At 39.1% G+C, this 17,500-nt stretch overlaps 1 protein-coding gene and 1 long non-coding RNA gene across 2 annotated transcripts; one reads left to right on the top strand and one right to left on the bottom strand.

Annotated features, from left to right (window-relative positions):
• Positions 1–2,147: 2,147 nt before the first annotated feature.
• LOC137622071 (uncharacterized) lies at positions 2,148–11,451 on the bottom strand. Its single transcript, XR_011040344.1, has 2 exons — positions 11,231–11,451; positions 2,148–2,446 (listed from the first exon to the last, which is right to left on the bottom strand). It is a non-coding gene; the product is annotated as an uncharacterized lncRNA (long non-coding RNA).
• A 1,672-nt stretch (positions 11,452–13,123) lies between these two features.
• LOC137621857 (uncharacterized) lies at positions 13,124–14,738 on the top strand. Its single transcript, XM_068352364.1, has 2 exons — positions 13,124–13,502; positions 13,744–14,738. The coding sequence occupies exons 1-2, from the start codon at positions 13,124–13,126 to the stop codon at positions 14,736–14,738; spliced, it is 1,374 nt and encodes a 457-aa protein (XP_068208465.1).
• The last annotated feature ends 2,762 nt before the right edge of the window (positions 14,739–17,500 follow it).

Raw genomic sequence — 17,500 nt, 5'->3', positions numbered from 1 at the left:
CATTGAAATCTTCATGCTTCATACATTTCAATTTCTAGGAACACTTGAGAAAGTTCAAAGAACGAAATCCGCCAAAGATTTTAAATTGATTCTATCTAAGAGATAACCACAATGATAATTAGAGCGGTAAAAGAAGCTGTTAGGACTTTGAAGAGAATCACTAAATGCACTGCTTTTATATAATCTACCAAGACTTAAAAACTGGAATAAGATGATCAATAATACGGAGTTATTAAAAGTTACCATGACTGAATCTTTGATAATTAGAGGGGCACTCGCTAGAGCGCAGACATCCGCCACGGCAGCTTAGTTTTCAACCTTTTGCTCAACCTTGACCTTTGGCCTTAACATGTATTAATTGGCGTGGATTTTCATACACTAAAATACGAACTAAGTTTGAATTCTGTGACAACGATGTTCAAACCTATGGCTGATTATGCGAATTGGACGTTTAGCTTTACCGTGACCTTGACCTTTACCTTCCAAATTTAAAAATTTCCATCTTTAAGCATAAAAGTTAATCGCTGAAAGTTTCATTACGATTGAAATTGTATCCAGGAAGCTGTTCACAAACAGACTGGGGCGAAAACATGACTTCCTTCCAACTTTGTTGGCAGAGGTAAAAAGCTTTTGTTGATACATTGCTTTTAAGAAGCTGGCATGAATTGGAACATTGAATAAAAAGCTAAATGATATTGAGCTTTTAAAAGAACCAACCTTGGAGAAAAAAGAAAAAAAAGTTTGATACGTAACGCAACCAATAATTAAAAGCAGGAAAAATATAGTATGAAAATATCTTAGTAAGAAAGTTTTAATGGTACTGTAAACTTCAAGAGTCTTATAAGACCTCTAGAATTATGAGATAAATAAGAAACGTGCTGGAATAACTCGAGACAAAGCTAAAGTTACAAGTTCGTCCAGCTCTTAACTTTTTCCATTAAGAGTATTTTTCTTTTTTTTTTAGTTTAAGTTATATTCTACTTCCCTTCCTTTTTGAGAGTCAAATTCCACAACAATGTTCACACACAAACTCACACAAGTACTTCCATACATACACACCAGATCCTAGCAAATAAACTACAGTCTTACATCCAATCTGAAATCCTGATATTGTTGAAAAAGGAGCTTACTTTATTTTCCTGTTTATAGTCTGTCAAATTTACACACAAACATGCACTTAAACTTTGCCAAATTGTTACATATACTGTATACACTTCCATACACAACCAGGTCCTAACAATAATAAATTACATGAATTCTTACATGTAAACTAAAATTCTGAAATGGTTATATAAAAAGGAATTCAAGAGTTTTAAAAAGGTGTCCTACTTCCACAAAAAATATGCATTGCGTAAGAAAAACTTAAATAAGGCTCCTGACCTACCCTTCTTCAAGATCCAATGACCATTAAGACTTTAGTAGTAATCTGAAGATGTACAGAGTTTGTCAAGCGCTCTCCTACGTATTTGGTTACCTTCCCCATTTTTTCCTTTGAATATTTTTGAATTTTCAGTTCATATTTCAATTTCATTTGTCCGTATAAATAACTAAATAAATTTTATTTTCCTCTATTCTCTCCATAATTGATAGTCAATTCATAAAATAATCTCAACTAGCAAGGTAAATTTTGATTACTATGAGTTACGATTTATGAAATTTATGAAATGTTTGGCCCGAAACCAAGAGCAGGGACCACAAGGCCATTTACCGCGTAGCTATGAGCTACGTAAAGATCCCAGGTAACATTAAATAAAACTAGCAACAATAGCTGCAATTTATTAGGCTTAGTGATTAAAAAAAATAAACAAGAATCCGACGAACCTAGTGTAGCTGGCAAATGCTGGCAAATATTTTTTCACTGATCAATTTCTACTGAAAATAGACTTTAATGATATTAGTGCACGTGCAGCAAGCAAAGCATATAAAGAAGAATGTCCAATTTACATTTTCTTCAACAGCCGCCATCGAGATGCAATTCATGGTAATAGCCATCAGACACCATTAAAATTAAGCTACTAAAGCAGTTTAATGTAACACTTAATTTATAAGATTTTCATTACTGTTAGTATATATATATATTTATGCCAATGTCAAGCCAATTGACAAAAAAAGTTTAAAAAACCACTATGGTCTCTTCAGTAATAGAGATAGGTTTTCCTTCAGTCTTAAAACATTCTTCAGGTCCGTCACATTGTCGACCTGTAGAGTGAATCGAACACCCAGGCCGCTTCCCACCTCACTGCTACATCTGCCATATCCTCTAACGATGTCCACCACGGAATTTGACTAGTTTGCCAATGCTACCGCAGTTCTAATCCCTCTCTTCGTCAGTCGAGAGGAGTTTTCTTGGTTCCTGAGTGCAAAGGTTCAGTTCCGCAGAAGTGCACGCTCAGCTCAAACAGTAAACCAGGCAATGTCTTCTGTGCGACCTCAGACGTCACCTTCCCTGAAATTTCAGATTGGCTTTGTGAGCTATGTGATGCCTCAATTCAGTATAATGTCCTCAAACCATAACTCTGATTAATAGGCCTACTCAAAATCGCCAGCTGTTAGTGTAGACATGATTTATCAGCTCTCAACAGCAGCATTGTTAGTCTTCATTCAGTTACTCTAGAAAGTGAATGTATTTCGTACCCTTTATGTGCAACACCTGCCAGAACGCGTGCAAGCTATCCTATCCGATATACAAATCTTACTCATGAAGGGCTTCCTTACTAACAGATACCCTTCAGGACAACCACCTCACCACTGTTAAGGACTCCATCAATAACGCCACTCCTGACGAAGGGGACAGCCACATTCGGCCAACACCATCCCCACTGTTAAGGACTCCACAACAACGCCACTCATGAAGGGGACAGCCACAATGCCGAATGAAGCTGTAGTGAAAAGTTTAAGACCGATACCCACCTTGCTACATGCCACTTGCCACCTACTTAGGACACCCCATGCCTGCACCCCAACCAACGCCCTCAAAAGCCACTTGAGGACACTTCTCCCCCTCGTGCTACTATCACTCCAGACTCGGGACTGCCAAGAAATGTGCTACCCGATGTCAAATCCGATGTGGCAGTGGCCTTCCCATTAACTATTTTTGCAATTGTCATGATATAAGGTTCATTTTCTGCTAGATATTTGTGCACCGTTCCATTCTATCACATTCCCTCTTACACACGCAGCAGTCATTCATAGACTGCCTGGTTGTCACAAACTGATCAGTTAACTCAACATACGGTTACAAGGTGCAGGCAGTCTTTTGGGGGTGTCTAGTACCAACAGTTTTATTAACGCTAATGTTCCACCGCTTCTCAACGGTTAAGATTTCCACTCTAATTTCCTTCTCTTGGTTGAGATCGCATATCAATGCTTGGTAAACATCTGCTCCCTCACCTTACATCACACCCCCCCCCACCTCCAAGAACTAGGTCTGGCCATTTGGCAGTTTCTTAACATTGGCCAAAATGAAGATTTAGGCTTTTGTCAAAATTCCCAAAGTCCATGGTCATCGCCCCTGCACAAGTCAAGAAGAATGGATCCCTATCCCCGGATTTACACTTCCTAACATGCAGATCTAACCAAACTACTACCACCTTCCAAACCTAGTCTACATTTCTACCTACCTTCACTGCTCAAGTATTTTCTGACCATCTCATAAAGAGGTATTAGCACATGCCCATGATTCGAGAAGACTAAAACCACCATCACCTTGATCTTAAGGGACCGTTTTTATTGTATAGGTTATGTCTATGACATACTAGTATTCTTCCCTCCAAAGAACACTTCTTGTAGCAGAATATACTTTTATTCAGGTACAACTTTTATTCTGGTAAAACAGGAGTATCGTTGATGCCTAGTGGCATCTTAGCTCATTACATCATTACCGAGAACGTTCACCCTAACTTTGATGATGTATCAGCAGTATAGAAATTCCACAGTCCTTCACTGTCAAAGTGCTGAAATTGTTCCTGGCTATGGTTAACTATTATCATTAGTTCTTGTCTGCCAGTCTTGCTCCCATCAGAAACTCGAAAGGCGAGGCAAAGAACCTTAAGAGAGTTTCCTTTAGGGCTGTCGGCTAAAACTCCTAGAAAGCCCTATCAACTGCTACTGGTCCTAACTTTCTTGGACGGACTGCACTCCTCTTAATCTTAAGAGATTCCAGTTTAATTGTTGTAGAGGCAGTACTCATATTCAACAGATTACCGCGTCCATTGGCCTTCCATAGAAAACCGAGGGTGGAATCCCGATACTCTATCCTTAACTCCAAATAACTGTATATTTGTCAGTTCATCACTTTATAAGTCCATTTGCAGACCACATGACCCTTGTGCATGTCTTCACTAAACAATCAAGACTCGTGGTTTGTGTCAATGCAGACTTCTCTCACTTCATTACCGAATAATTTCACTCTTCAACATAACCCTGATAAAATGACTATCGCAGGCACCTTTTCCAGAAACGCTCACCACTGACTAACTGGAAAAAGTACCACTTGTGGAAACCCTGCAACACACACTGCAAGTCTCCCTTTGTAAAGAAGTCGTCCTCTTGACTTGAACACCACTCTAAGTTATTAACCTATAGGTCATGGGTTTCGATCTCTGCACAAACAGGAGTTTCAATTGGTTAGTGGCCTCTCAACCCTCACGCTGAAGTTCATATGGTAGGCATTACTAAATATGCCATCATGTCAATCTTCAAAGGTGCATTAACAAAACTACAGGTGTGGGCACTTGCCATCAACTTCGGGGTAGTTTTCCCCAAAATCACGTCAAATTGACTTCCCATCTTATCGCTTTAGACTCGCCGGCTTGGATAGCAAAATTAGTTATCTCGGCACATTTCTTTTATCAGGGGTACCACTTTCACATTTCAATTAGGGACATCATGGGCATAATTACGACATCACCTTACATTTGACTACAACTTGCAACCCTGCAGCTAATTGGATGGTGGAAAGCTTTGATGTCCCACTGCACAGAATCATGCCCCCCCCCCCTCCCACAATTTCCTTGTATCCTCTTCGGACTGAAGACAACTCCAAAAGGACACCGTGGATGTGTCCGTGGCAGAAATTGTATATCTCAACTATTTGGTTATTCCTGCTGATTTTATTTCAGTCTGCCGCCACCTCTGAGGTTTTCCAGCGCCTGGAACTCTCAGTGGGGAAAGTTATGCCTTGCAATCTTATTTAAAACACCCAGCAAAGCAACCTATACCGAAAGACAAACACTGTTACGCAAGCCTTCACGTGCACTGGTTCTCGCAATCTACAGTTTACGCCCCAACATATGGGCCTCTGTCATTCCATCTTAATCCGATAGCTTTCCTCAGCGCTAGTGAAAAACAGGATTAGATCACCATTAACTGCCTAAAACTCTAGTATCTCCTTTAAGGCTCTAGGACAGGTCACACTTACATATGCAGGTCTGCTGCAAGGGGGAGCCATTTAACGCACGTGCAGCAAACAACGCACATACAAATAAAAAAAAATTCCCTTTAAGTGTTTCCTACGCAGCAAGCCGTAACAGCCATCCGACTACATTAAATTCAAACCACTAAAAAGTTTGGTGTCAATTTCAAATTTTTGTCATTCTTATATTGTCATTTATTATACCAATTCATTCCAACGTTATTGACAAAAGCCGTTTAATATACACATGCAATTTTCACAAATAAATGTATACATACTATAAATACATACTTTAATGCATGAGTAGTCAAATGCTGTTTTGACTTAATCTTATATTACAAAGTAAGTATTTTGTATTATCAAATTACGTTTGGGATATTCAATATCTTTTTCGGGGTGTCGACCCTGAATGACATCTCATTAAAGAATCATTCTTCCGAAACTCTGAAAAGATTGTGAATTTTTGTTCTTATTAAGCAAATGCGAAGATTATCTTGCAAATCAAGATTTCTTTGCTAACAATATAAGTAGTTGAAATTAAAATAGTTTGTTAAATTTATGAAAAAGTTAAATTTTATCGCTATTGAATTGTTATCGCTCGATTGAAATATGAAAATTAAGTTACAATCTAAAGGTTGTGTCTACCCTCAAATTTTTGTTCATGCTGACTTTGTTTTGGTTTGGTTATTCACTGAAAGATATATTAAAGAAAAAGACAAATTCCTAAAGAATTCAGTAGTAAAACGCAACTAACATTAATGAAAGGACACGTCAAAAGTATAAAACATTCTAATATTCTTGTCTATACTTTGATAGAAAAAAAAATTCAGGGATTCGTAAACAGTAGAATTATTACCGAATACTTCACGATAACCCCAAGAAAACTAGGACTAAATTTAAAATAAATTTAATTACGGCATAATAACAGTAACTAAAAAAAATAACAGTATGGAAAATGTTGACAAGGTCAAGAGGTATAGCATAATAGAATAACTAGAAAACTTAATGAGGTTAAGTACAACAATTTTATAGCAATTTTATCTAGAATATTTTGACAAAGTAAAATAACGGAAAATTTTGACAAAGTAAAATAACGGAAAATTTTGACAAAGTAAAATAACGGAAAATTTTGACAAAGTAAAATAACGGAAAATTTTGACAAAGTAAAATAACGGAAAATTTTGACAAAGTAAAATAACGGAAAATTTTGACAAAGTAAAATAACGGAAAATTTTGACAAAGTAAAATAACGGAAAATTTTGACAAAGTAAAATAACGGAAAATTTTGACAAAGTAAAATAACGGAAAATTTTGACAAAGTAAAATAACGGAAAATTTTGACAAAGTAAAATAACGGAAAATTTTGACAAAGTAAAATAACGGAAAATTTTGACAAAGTAAAATAACGTAAAATTTTGACAAAGTAAAATAACGTAAAATTTTTACAAAGTAAAATAACGTAAAATTTTTACAAAGTAAAATAACGTAAAATTTGACAAAGTGAAATTTTGTGTAGAGGGATGCAACGTAATAGCTTAAATTAAAAAATGAAAACTCGTACAGCATTATCAATATTAACAAATGTTTATAAGGTAAAGAGGTTCAACACAAAACTGGAAAATGTTTATAACTTTTAGTAAAATATAATAACCACTTGAAGAACTATAGAACTGACAAGATAAAATAAGAGCAGTATAATAATCGAGTAACTAGAAAATGTTGACAAGGTATAAAGCGTTAAGTTAAAGCGTTAAAACCAGATTAAAACTGTACGTGATTTAAAAAGCACACCATAATATTAGAGTAAAATGTTGACGAGGTAAAATGGCCCAGTTAAATACTAAGTAGAAAATGCTGAAGAGGTAAAGAAGTAAGGAATAATATCAACAGAACAACTGGAATATTGACAAGGTATAATAGCCAAGTTAAATAAATAAGTAACATTTGAAAAAAGAATAAAAAAAAAAAAAAAACTTTAAAACTAGTAGACCCTTGCAATGACATCCAGTAATTGAGACTGATTTCCCTTGTTAACCCCCTGGGAGAAAATAAATCCCCAACAGATGACTCCTAAATTGAGCAAGAGGATAGAAAGGTACCAAAGGAACTGGATCCGGAAGCTTAAGGAGAAAAAGATTGAAACAAATGATTCGGGATGAGAAATAAAACATTTACAAATCTCTTTAGGATATTGGTGCAGAGCGTGATATTTCCCAAAGGGAACCCATTTAAAAAAAAGAAAAAAAAAAAAGTGTAAAAAAAGAGGGGACAATGAAATGAACATGAATAATGTTATTAATATCGTGTGCTATTAAAGAATAAAAATATTCTAGAATAAGTCAGGTAATTTATTACAGTTTTAACGTTCACATAAGACCGAAGGAATAGAATTGGGGTAGTATGTAAACAATTATGTATTTTAAACAGTAAAGCGATATATCTCATTTTGTCTTAAGTTGATCATTAAGACTTTTCATATTACTACTAGTGTACGCTAACGTCAAAAATGATTTAAGTACTCGAGATATGCACGCGCACACGTACATGTTCAACCCTTATCACACCTACAATCCACCTGCCCCTTTTCTAACTACAAACCGCTGGTTCGACAGTTTGTGGGAGATTGTACTTTCAGAGTGTACCTCAAGCACGGTCCAGATATATAGACCTTGACCTCAAGGTACCCCCTATCACCAGAGGGTGAACACGTCTCTCTCCCTACAGTCAGCGTGGCAGGAAATACACACGCATATACATAGATATTTACACATACAAACACAAATACACATACGTACACATACATGCACACAACCATAAACACTTGGATACATACACATGCATATACACAAAGCCAGAACATTACATAAGGAAGGCTTAGTCTTATCATATGGTTGATCCCAAATAAAAGCAGAAGGGTACGAACTGTTAACTAAAAGATGGAAGCAGTAAGGCTGGCTCTAAAAAATTACGATAAGATTTAGAAAAATAAAAGTGAAAATCGAAGAAACCTTTAAATTAATTAAACACTTCAAGGTTAAGAAACTTCACAAACCACATGGCACCCTTGGCCCTTTTATTTGAAGAAAACCAAGTTGATTTAAAAAGTGCTCTACCCCTCTCTTCAACAACCCCCCCCCCCCCCGAGATTACAGCTCAAAATATTTTAGAAATAGCAAAGGTTTTAACAAAATTAGTAATATGAAATAAACTTTCATCAACAGGACAGCTTAAAAACCATGCAATTAAAAGAGTTGCTTAATATAATAAGTTAAAATGTCAAAATGTTTAAATGTTTAACATTAAGCCTTAAAAATAGACAAGACTGCACATCACCCCTTCTAATAAAATGGTTTATCAAATTATATTAATCATACACTACATCATTAATTTCACGTACGAACAGAAATTTAACTATTGATATTGCTATCCATAAGAGTTTTAGCAAATTCTGAAACATGCAAACTGAAGGAGACTAACTATTTAAGGATAAAACTCATTCGAGAAAAGTTTAACAAGACATACCAGTACATACATACATTACATACATAATTAGTGTCCAGTAAGAATGTCTTTAAACAGATAAATTTCACCATTTTTTTAGCAACCAAAGCAAAAAAGTTGTATTCGTCACGACTTTTTTTATTTTTTTTTTTTTTTGCACGGAGACTGTCGTTTAGTTTTTAGCCGTACATCCAGAGAAATTAAAAGGGGGATGTTCCCCACGATTTATTTTTTTCTAGCTTACGATAAGTTTCCTAAGAATATGCAAACCAGGTTTGACGCTTGCCAGGATGAATGACGTACTCTCGATAGTGACAGCTAAATAAATCAATCGATAGCGGAGTAATAGAACTCCGTATGGCAAGACTGACATTACAAATTTGCTACAAGAATTAATTTAATTTCTATTTTCTGCAATAGCTTAGCAAGTGTTTTATGTTTACACCACGAACTAGTTATATGAAAATGTCACTACTGCTAGGCGATTTGTAAAGATCATTTTGATGTATTTTGTGTGGGCGTGCGTGTGGTCATGGTTAGATTAATGATATTATATATTAAAGGGCGATAAAGCTAATTTAGGGTATATTAAACAAGATTCTCCTTATTTCTGCTTTTGAGTGATCCGTTCTCATATCTACCATTACTTTAAATTTGACGATATCTAACCAGACTAAATTGATAACATCTGGAAGTTTTTAAAATCTTATGATAAATATAAATTACCTCAAACTTCAATTGATTCTTGGTACTAAAAATACTTCAAGATTACTAATAGCTTTGGTTATATTTAATGCAATATTCTAAATTACTTTTCTTACACCATTTAACAAGGTTTCATGTAACAAGGCTTCAAGAAGTCTACCTAGACATTTAGTACTTCAAGTACCGTCCTTACCCTAGTTAAAGGAGACTTCCCATTCTTTGCCATTTTCAACAACAGTTTTTCATGAAAACGCTAGGCGATGTGTGGCAGACACCTACATAGATACAAACACAACTCTTCAATAAACCTGGATATGGTCGTCTGTCGTCAGACAGTTTTTAAAGAGCAAGGGACAGTTTTTACAGAGCAAGGGACAGTGATATTGCCCTATCAAGCAGAACAGTGCCTTAGAGACTGACCATACTACATATGATCAGCGCACAAGCCCCCTCCCCCCCCCCCCAAGCTAGGACCAAGGAGGGCCAGGCAATGGCTGCTAATGACTCGGCAGATAAACCTTAGCTCACAAGGATGATGAATCAGCGACCAAATTAACTAACTAGTTTGAGGGGGACTTAACCCAGTCTGGCATTCACCAGGCAAAGAAACTCCCTAAATCATAGTAACATTTAGGCTAAATCGGTACGGTTTTATAAGGTCTTTATCAATAATGACATTGGCTAGCATTCTAATCAGATAATCATTGGATTATTCTCGACTTCTATCTTCTAATCTGTGCTTTAGCATTAACTGTGGAGGTCCCGTAGAGACTAGAGTTCCCTTGCTGTACAGGACCGGAAACGCAGCCCTTAAAAGTAAAGTAAAAGTAACTGTTAAAGCCACTAATAAAGATGTAGGCAAAACTTGCCGTTGGTTCTAATGTTACTATAGTCCATTTCTTTTAGCGATGCATATTTACACCGACTAGCGGCGGCGCCCTTTTACCTCGTTAAAGTTTTCTGATCGCTGATTGGTTAGAATTATCTTGTCCAACCAATCAGCGATCCAGAAACTTTTCCGAGCTAAAAGGGCACCGCTGCGAGTCTGTGCAAATATGCATCGCTAAAAGAAATGGACTATAGTTATCCGAGTCCTTTAATTAGAAAAAAAAATATATATATATATATAAGAAATAATCAACCGGCCACTCACCCCCCAAAATAAAATAAAAGCAAAAGTTCCAGAACAACCTGTGGACTAGCTTTAGCATCACTATCACATGGTTTCTATCTATATGTATCCACATCGAAGTATGCATCATTCACCCCTTCAGGTATCATTACACCTTTAGGTATCATCGCATATGTATACATACACCATGTATGAATATCTATACACATACGAATGTATGCATGCAAACCCATGTATGCACCTGAACATTGTCAATTATAGTTTTCATTACATGGAGTTACAGCCGATTAAAACGTCTAGGAGACATATAGCTAATTTCTCTGGTAAATACTACATGATCTACTAAAATAACAAACGCACTAAAAAGAGGAATAATCAAGTAATCTCATACACAAGAAAAAAAAAGAGCAACAACACGTAACAAAACACAGTATATCATAACACAGACAACAAAATAATGCACTTTGAAATTTCCTTACCATATAACTAGGCAAGACCAACGTAAATCCAGTTAGAACACTTACACTTTAGAACATAAAACTAATGACGTAGTTCTTTTGTTAATTTCAAGAGCGAAAGTCAATGTTTTGGGGCGTCAATGGATAAGAAAGAAATACTAAGACTCTGTTTACAATTCCTTGACTGCCAAGGATCGCCAAAAGAGCATTTCTGTTCGTGTTGGAAATTTTGACAAAATCTTAAATTACTGGAAAACAAGGAAATGGATATAGATATAGATATATATTAATATATAAAGAGATAGACATATATATATATATTATATATATATATATATATATATATATATATATACATATATACATATATATATATATATATATATATATATATATATATATATATATATATATATATATATATATATAACGAATAGCATATAAACCAAATCAACTTCCATATTGTTACAAAACTTAACTTGTGATACAACTGTCAGAATAGGAAATGAAATTATTGTGTTTGAACCCTTGCAAAAAAATATTCATCTTGTTATAAAAGAACATATTCGGTGTTTTTCCCTTTTACCATTTTTACCAGTTAAACCTCAGACACTAGTTTCAAGCAATCAAACGCAAATTCCCCCTCCCCCTTTCAAACTATGTAATACTATATAGTTTATTCACAAACTTTAACTAGAAAACGCCTGTTCCATTGTTCCAATTTTTTTTTTTTATTATTCTAAAATTTCATTTATTCTTGAATGCGGATGCAAAAAGCAGAATTTCTATTTTTTAGCGGTCGCAAACGCATCCTGTTTTTCAATATTTGAAATTTGCTGTGATTTATACAACGCTTCCATTTTGAAATACATAAAAAAATAGTATATCCTAATGCTCGTACATTCTCTCTATGTTGGAATTTCTTCTTTCTATCAATATTTATTGAATTTTTCCCTATTTTTATCTTCACTTTCTATCTATATTTTCTTTCTATCAATATTTGTGGATTATTACCTTATTCTTTATATTTTCGTTACTACTAAGAGTGTTTCTACGCAGAATATACCATGAAAATCAAGGCCTATTGGAAAACTCCCTGTCTGACCGTCTGCCGGACTTGGGTTAGAGTCCTTTTCAAACTGGATAGTTTCTTGCAGTGTCTGGAACCTCACCATCCTTGTGAGCTGAGGATGGGGCATTTGGGGGAATCTATATATCTATCTGTTACAGTCTCTAGGGCATTGTCCTGCTAGCTAGGGGATTAAAAACTATCCCGATAGCTTCTTGTGTCTGCAACCTCACCATCCTTGTGGGCTAGGATGGGGCGTTTGAGGGAATCTATATGTCTATCTGCTAAGTCATCAGCAGCCATTGCCTGGGTTTCTCTGTTCCTAACATGGGTGAAGAGGGGGCGTGTGCACTGATCAAATGTATATATGATCAGTCATTAGGGGCATTATCCTGTTAGCTAGGGTATTGTCACTATCCCGACAGCTTCTTATAGTGTCTGCAACCTCACAATCCTTGTGAGCAAAAGATGGAGTGTTTGGGGGAGCCTACATTTCTATCTACTTAAGTCATCAGCAGCCATTGCCTGGCTTTCAATGGTCCTAGCTTGAGTGGAAAGGTGGCTTGGGCACTGGTCATATTAATATATGGTCAGTTTCCAGGGCGATATCACTGTCCTTTGCCTCTGGCATTTATGAGCGACCTTCAAAAAATACTTTAAAAATTAGTAACTAAAACAGCAGAGATAATCCTCCTGGACTTGAATGCTGAAAATTTGAGGGGTTTACTCAGTCGACTGGTTTGTCGAACCTAGTTCTCGAACTTGCCTGTCAAACGGTTCAAAGAGGTGGAGTCAGCGCCAAATGCATAAGGTTTGTGGACAATGAAGCCTTGCCCAAAAAAGTCATGCGACAACAGACTTTCATCGAACCGTTCAACGAACGTGTTCGCCAACCAAATACCCTGTTCACACGTTCGAACATCACCGCGTTCGACGAACGTGTTCGACAGCCAAATAGCCTGTTCACTCGTCCGAACATCACCGCGTTCGACGAACGTGTTCGACAGCCAAATACCCTGTTCCCTCGTCCGAACATCACCGCGTTCGACGAACGTGTTCGACAGCCAAATACCCTGTTCACTCGTCCGAACATCACCGCGTTCGACGAACGTGTTCGACAGCCAAATACCCTGTTCACACGTCCAAACATCACTGCGTTCGACGAACGTGTTCGACAGCCAAATACCCTGTTCACACGTCCGAACATCACCGCGTTCGATGAACGTGTTTGACAGCCAAATACCCTGTTCACACGTCCGAACATCACCACGTTTCAATGAACGCCTTCACTGAGAAGGTAACTAGAAAGACTTTCAAACAAAAGGATTTCAGGTTCTACAAATGTTACAGCTGCCCACAAAATCTTTCAAGTTGAATAGCCAAAAAGAACATTGTTTTATCATAAGGAATTAAGTATTCATATTTCAGTAAATTGGGTACCGACCAACGTATTTGCTATAACAAGATACGGCCGGGTCTCGGCGACGCGAAGAAACGGCCGGGTCTCGGCGACGCGAAGAAACGGCCGGGTCTCTGCGACGCGAAGAAACGGCCGGGCGACGCGAAGAAACGGCCGCGCCTCAGCGACGCGAAGAAACGGCCGCGCCTCGGCGACGCGAAGAAACGGCCGGGCGACGCGAAGAAACGGCCACACCTCGGCGACGCGAAGAAACGGCCGCGCCTCGGCGACGCGAAGAAACGGCCGCGCCTCGGCGACGCGAAGAAACCGGCGCGCCTCGGCGACGCGAAGAAACCGCCGCGCCTCGGCGACGCGAAGAAACCGCCGCGCCTCGGCGACGCGAAGAAACCGCCGCGCCTCGGCGACGCGAAGAAACCACCGCGCCTCGGCGACGCGAAGAAACCGCCGCGTCTCAGCCACACGAGAAAGCAGCCGCGTCTCGGCGACGCGAAGAAACCGCCGCGTTTCGGCGACGCGAAGAAACCGCTGCGTCTCGGCGACGCGAAGAAACCGTCGCGTCTCGGCGACGCGAAGAAACCGCCGCGTCTCGGCGACGCGAAGAAACCGCCGCGTCTTGGCGACGCGAAGAAAACCGCCGCGTCTCAGCGACAAGAAAGAAACCGCCGCGTCTTGAACAGCCGCGTCTTGAACCGCCGTGTCTTGGCGACACGAAGAAACAGCCGCGGCTTGGCGACACGAAGAAACCGCCGCGTCTCGGCGACACGAGAAAGCAGCCGCGTCTCGGCGACGCGAAGAAACCGCCGCGTCTCGGCGACGCGAAGAAACCGCCGCGTCTCAGCGACAAGAAAGAAACCGCCGGGTCTGGGCGACGCGAAGAAACCGCCGGGTCTGGGCGACGCGAAGAAACCGCCGCGTCTCGGCGACGCGAAGAAACCGCCGCGTCTCGGCGACGCGAAGAAACCGCCGCGTCTCGGCGACGCGAAGAAACCGCCGCGTCTCGGCGACGCGAAGAAACCGCCGCGTCTCGGCGACGCGAATAATTCGCCGCGTCTTTAACAGCCGCGTCTTGAACCGCCGCGTCTTGGCGACACGAAGAAACAGCCGCGGCTTGGCGACAAGAAGAAACCAGCCGCGGCTCGGCGACATGAAGAAACAGCCACGTCTTTGTGACATGAAGAAATAGCCATTTCTTCATTACATGAAACTGTTATGTCTTTGTAATATGAAGAAATTGCCATGTCATTGTAACATGAAGAAATAGCCATGTCTTTATGACGTGAAGAAACAGCCACGTCTTTGTGACGTGAAGAAACAGCCACGTCTTTGTGACGTGAAGAAACAGCCACGTCTTTGTGACGTGAAGAAACAGCCACGTCTTTGTGACGTGAAGAAACAGCCACGTCTTTGTGACGTGAAGAAACAGCCACGTCTTTGTGACGTGAAGAAACAGCCACGTCTTTGTGACGTGAAGAAACAGCCACGTCTTTGTGACGTGCCAGTGAAGAAACAGCCACGTCTTTGTGACGTGAAGAACAGCCACGTCTTTGTGACGTGAAGAAACAGCCACGTCTTTGTGACGTGAAGAAACAGCCACGTCTTTGTGACGTGAAGAAACAGCCACGTCTTTGTGACGTGAAGAAACAGCCACGTCTTTGTGACGTGAAGAAACAGCCACGTCTTTGTGACGTGAAGAAACAGCCACGTCTTTGTGACGTGAAGAAACAGCCACGTCTTTGTGACGTGAAGAAAACAGCCACGCTTTGTGACGTGAAGAAACAGCCACGTCTTTGGGACGTGAAGAAACAGCCACGTCTTTGTGACGTGAAGAAAACAGCCACGTCTTTGGGACGTGAAGAAACAGCCACGTCTTTGTGACATGAAGAAACAGCCACGTCCTTTGTGACGTGAAGAAACAGCCACGTCTTTGTGACATGAAGAAACAGCCACGTCTTTGTGACATGAAGAAATAGCCATGTCTTTGTCATACCCAGAAAAGACACATCAATTGTTGCGTTTTATAGCTGCTAAAAGTACCCGCCGCCTACTTCAGAACAACAAAATTAATCATCATATATGATAGAATAAATGTAAAAAAAGAAGGAAAGAGAGAGAACGTAAGAGAAAGAAAACATTTGAGATTGTACGAAAAAGAAAACAAAAGAACGCAAGAGAAAAAAAACGAGAGAGAACGCAAGAGAAAAAAAAACCCAGAGAGAGAGAACGCAAGAGAGAAAAAAACAAGGAGAGAGAACGCAAAAGAAAAGATGAGAGAAAACGCAAGAGAAAAAGCGAGAGAGAGAGAGAGAATGCGAGAGAGACGCAAGAGAAAGAAAGTGAGAGAGAGAGAACGCAAGAGAAAAAGCGAGAGAAGGCAAGAGAAGAAAGCGAAGAGAGAGAGAGAGAGAGAGAGAGAGAGAGAGAGAGAGAAAGGCAAAAGAAAGAAAGTGAGAGAGAGAGAGAGAAAGGTAAAAGAAAGAAAGCGAGAGAGAGAGAGAGAGAGAGAGAGAGAGAGAGAAAGGCAAAAGAAAGAAAGCAAGAGAGAGAGAGAGAGAGAGAGAGAGAAGACAAAAGAAAGAAAGCGAGAGAGCCTTACCTTATTGCCTTATTTTTGCCTTATTTTTTGTTTGGGTTCCCCCAGGTCCCTCAGTGTGAGGCACCTCGTATATCCACCTGAGAGTTGCTAATGCATCTTCCGGTGTATTTTGCATCTTCCAGTCTTGGATGGTCTGGGATGCATCTTAGGTATTTATCGAGCTTATTCTTAAACACATCTACGCTCACTCCTGATATGTTTTCTTAGATGAGCTGGCAGCACATTAAATAGTCGCTGCATTATCGATGCTGGTGCGTAGTGGATTAATGTCCTGTGCGCCTTTCTCAGTTTACCTGGAATATTTTTTGGCACTATTAATCTACCTCGGCTTGCTCTTTCTGATATTTTAAGCTCCATGATTTTTTCAGTAATTCCTTCTATTTGCTTCCATGCTTGTATTATCATGTAGTGTTCTCTTCTCCTTTCTAGACTGTATAGTTTTAAAAATTTCAGTCTTTCCCAGTAGTCAAGGTCCTTAACTTCTTCTATTCTAGCAGTATAGGACCTTTGTACACTATCTATTTGCGCAATATCCTTTTGGTAGTGTGCGTACCCTATCACATTGCAGTACTCAAGTGTACTACGCACATAAGTTTTGTAAAGCATAATCATGTGTTCAGCTTTTCTTGTTTTTGCTTTACATTTCGCCAACAGTGTTGCTATTTGGTCGTTGCATAACATATTCCTATTTAAAATTACACCAAGGTCTTTAATTGCTTCCTTGTTTGTGATTGTCTCATTATTAGGTCACTTGTATGCATACACCATTCCTTCTCTGTTTCCATAATTTATTGATTCGAATTTATCAGAGTTAAATACCATCCTATTTATCTCCGCCCATTCATATATTTTTTTTAGATCTCTTTGTAGTGAGTTCCTATCTTCATCACAAGTAATTTCTCTACTTATTCTGAAATAAGATCCTTCCGTCTCTAGTTATGCAGAGAGACAGAGAGACAGAGAGAGAGAGAGAGAGAGAGAGAGAGAGAAGGCAAAAGAAAGAAAGAAAGAGAGAGAGAGAGAGAGAGAGAGAGAGAGAGAGAAAGGCAAAAAGAAAGAAAGAGAGAGAGAGAGAGAGAGAGAGAGAGAGAGAGAGAGAGAGAGAAAGGTAAAAGAAAGCGAGAGAGAGAGAGAGAGAGAGAGAGAGAGAAAGGCAAAAGAAAGCGAGAGAGAGAGAGAGAGAGAGCGAGAGAAAGGCAAAAGAAAGCG

Source organism: Palaemon carinicauda, chromosome 28 (assembly GCF_036898095.1).
Source record: "Palaemon carinicauda isolate YSFRI2023 chromosome 28, ASM3689809v2, whole genome shotgun sequence".
NCBI classification, from domain to species: Eukaryota; Metazoa; Arthropoda; class Malacostraca; order Decapoda; family Palaemonidae; genus Palaemon; species Palaemon carinicauda.
Note: the sequence above shows the minus strand (reverse complement) of the source record. Positions and strands in the feature narration are given on the sequence as shown.